The 2,383-nt window shown below is 54.0% G+C and overlaps 1 protein-coding gene across 1 annotated transcript in view; it reads right to left on the bottom strand.

Moving 5' to 3' along the window:
- Positions 1–2,124, bottom strand: part of ATPAF2 (ATP synthase mitochondrial F1 complex assembly factor 2) — a gene marked incomplete at its 5' end in the record, with an annotated part of 5,551 nt that extends 3,427 nt beyond the window's left edge. Inside the window, 3 exons of the mRNA XM_009871369.1 lie at positions 639–736; positions 1,557–1,702; positions 2,047–2,124. Of these exons, the coding sequence (XP_009869671.1) occupies positions 639–736; positions 1,557–1,702; positions 2,047–2,124 (322 nt within the window). The remainder of the gene's footprint in view (positions 1–638; positions 737–1,556; positions 1,703–2,046) is intronic.
- Positions 2,125–2,383: the final 259 nt, after the last annotated feature.

The raw sequence follows: 2,383 nt of genomic DNA, 5'->3' as shown, positions 1-2,383 counted from the left end.
GCAGGGACCACATCCCACTGGAACTCTTCCCCACCTGACCTCGCCCAGAGGCTCGGCTCGGCATCCCCATGGCCAGCCCCACCAAAGCCACAGAGGCAGAGGGGAGTCCTGTTCCTCTCTCCCCACAGGAGCTGAGCAGCTGCCAGTGGAGACCTCAGAGGCTGCGACAGTGAGACAGGAGCTGGAGCACAAATAGGTGTGATCCTGCAGCCCACAGGGACAAAGGGCATTTTGTTGCTGGTACAAGGAGTCAGAGCTGCCTGTACTGGCACAGGAGAACCAAGGACTGGGGTGGCAGATTCCTCCAGGCCTTTCAGAGATGTCTTCCCCAAGGAGATCTTCACTTTCTGCTGCTCCCACCCTTGATCAGCACAGAGGTGTCCAAAACAGAGTTCAACAGAGGCCCAAATCCCCATTCACCCTCATTCCTATGCAGAGATTTCCACTAGGTTTGCAGATGTAGGACTAGCCTAAACTAATTCAAAACCTTGGGCTAAAATCTGGACAGATCACAGCCCTGCCATGACTGGCTGAACAGTAAACATTTTCCCTCACTTCCACTTTTCAACTGCCCTTCCAAAAACCACACAGCAACCAGATAACCTCGCCTCTGGGCCAGCGGGGTCCCTGTCTCATACCAGACAGTGTCGGTCTCCAGGAACTTCACAGCCGCGCGGATCAGCTGCATTTTGTTTCGCTGGGTGGGATTGTCCAGCGCCGTGTTGCACAGTGTGGTCTGCGGGATAAAAACAGTTTAAACCTCTGTTACTCGAGGCTTGGGGGAAGCAGCAGCTTCCACTGCACAGAGTCAAGAAGATGCCGAGGAATTCACGGCAGACAGACAATCACAGGGCGCAGCTAAAGGGGCACGGAGAGCCAGAACTTGGTTTGTGTGCTTGGAATCTTTGCGCTGGTTTCCGAAGCCTCAGAGGCAGACACACCAAGGGTCAGGGAAGAAGGCTCACAGGCTGCTCCTGAGCTCATCGTTTCCTCCTGCCCCCCTCTATCCCCCATAACACTGTCCAGCCCCTTCTCAAGTCCCCCCAGGGACACAGATTCCCCTTAGACAGTCACCCAGCCAGTATCTAACTGCCCTCGCAACTGCAAGGTTCTCCCCAGCGCCCAGCTGCTGTCCTGACCTCTTGTCCTTGTTTCAGTGGGCATTAGGACAATCTGCTCTCTCTACATTCTGCTTTTGGAGACTGTTCTCACGTCTACACAGTCACCCCTGTTTTAGATCAAGCCAGGCCAACTCTACCACAAGCATTCAGGAGAGTTGGGGGGGCAGGACACAGAAGGAAGCTTCTCAGAAGATGCTCCCACATCCTGCATCCCAGCACGAGGCTTATATGTCAAAATAGTTTTCAACCCTTGCTCCAGAATCCATTTTTACAGCTGGCAAAGCCCTCATCAGATGTCAACAGCCTGGAAAACCCATCTTTAGCCCCTGACATTTTGACTCCCTGTCTTTAATTCTGCCTTCCTTGACCTGACTGCTCCTGGCATGCTGTGTCCTGCCCTGCTGAGCTCTCACCATCCCAACCTGCCGTGCTCACCAGGTGCATCGTGTAGAACTTGATGGTGTCTTTCTGGGAGTCCCATTCTGTTGCCACTGCAAGAGCCAAGGCCTCACTAGGGACTGTGAAGAGCTTGGCCTGGGGCGTTTTCAGCTTTCGGTGGTCCAGGTTTATTTCAAATCCTCCTGGGGAATCAGAGTACAAATCCTGGGGAATCAAAGAGGAGCAGGCACTAAGGAACAACAGACAACCCCACAGTGGGAGCAGATTCAGAGCTGGAGCTGATGGGAGCACGGGACCAGGGATACACAAGTTTCCCACCATCACCATCATTTTGACAATACTTTTCTCTCCCTTTCTCAGCCTTGGAAGCTGTTTCTCACCACACAGCTTTGCTATGGGTGAGGAAAGGGCACAGAACGTCGGTGACAAATACTCCAGTCACAGAGCTTGGGTTGCGGCGCTCCGCGCTCTCGCTGAAGCGGTGTGGGGTGATAACCCTCTGTCCCGCCCCTGCCGCCATACTCACCTTCTCCTTGGGAGATGCTCACGTTCTGGTAAAACCGCTTCCTCTCTGGGGGAAAAAAACAGAGCCATTCAGAGGGCACTTAGAGGAGGTTCGGTCCCTTCTTCTGCTCCCCATCACAGCCCTGAACAGATGGAGCCCACGGTGCTGCAGAGGTCACCTGGCCACAAAACCCCAGCCCATTCCTCCACAGCTTCCAAACACTACACAGTTTCAGTGAGCTCCACTAGACTGGGGAAGCACCACAAAGCTGGAGAAAAACAAGGAGTTGCTGTTGCACAAACAGCAAGTGAACGGGACGAGGTTCATTCCCAAGAGCCAGGCTGGACTCTCAGCTCCC

The sequence above is a fragment of the Apaloderma vittatum genome, unplaced genomic scaffold (assembly GCF_000703405.1).
Source record: "Apaloderma vittatum isolate BGI_N311 unplaced genomic scaffold, ASM70340v1 scaffold15776, whole genome shotgun sequence".
NCBI classification, from domain to species: domain Eukaryota; kingdom Metazoa; phylum Chordata; class Aves; order Trogoniformes; family Trogonidae; genus Apaloderma; species Apaloderma vittatum.
The sequence above is the reverse complement of the archived record's forward strand: the minus strand, read 5'-3'. Positions and strand labels throughout refer to the sequence as shown.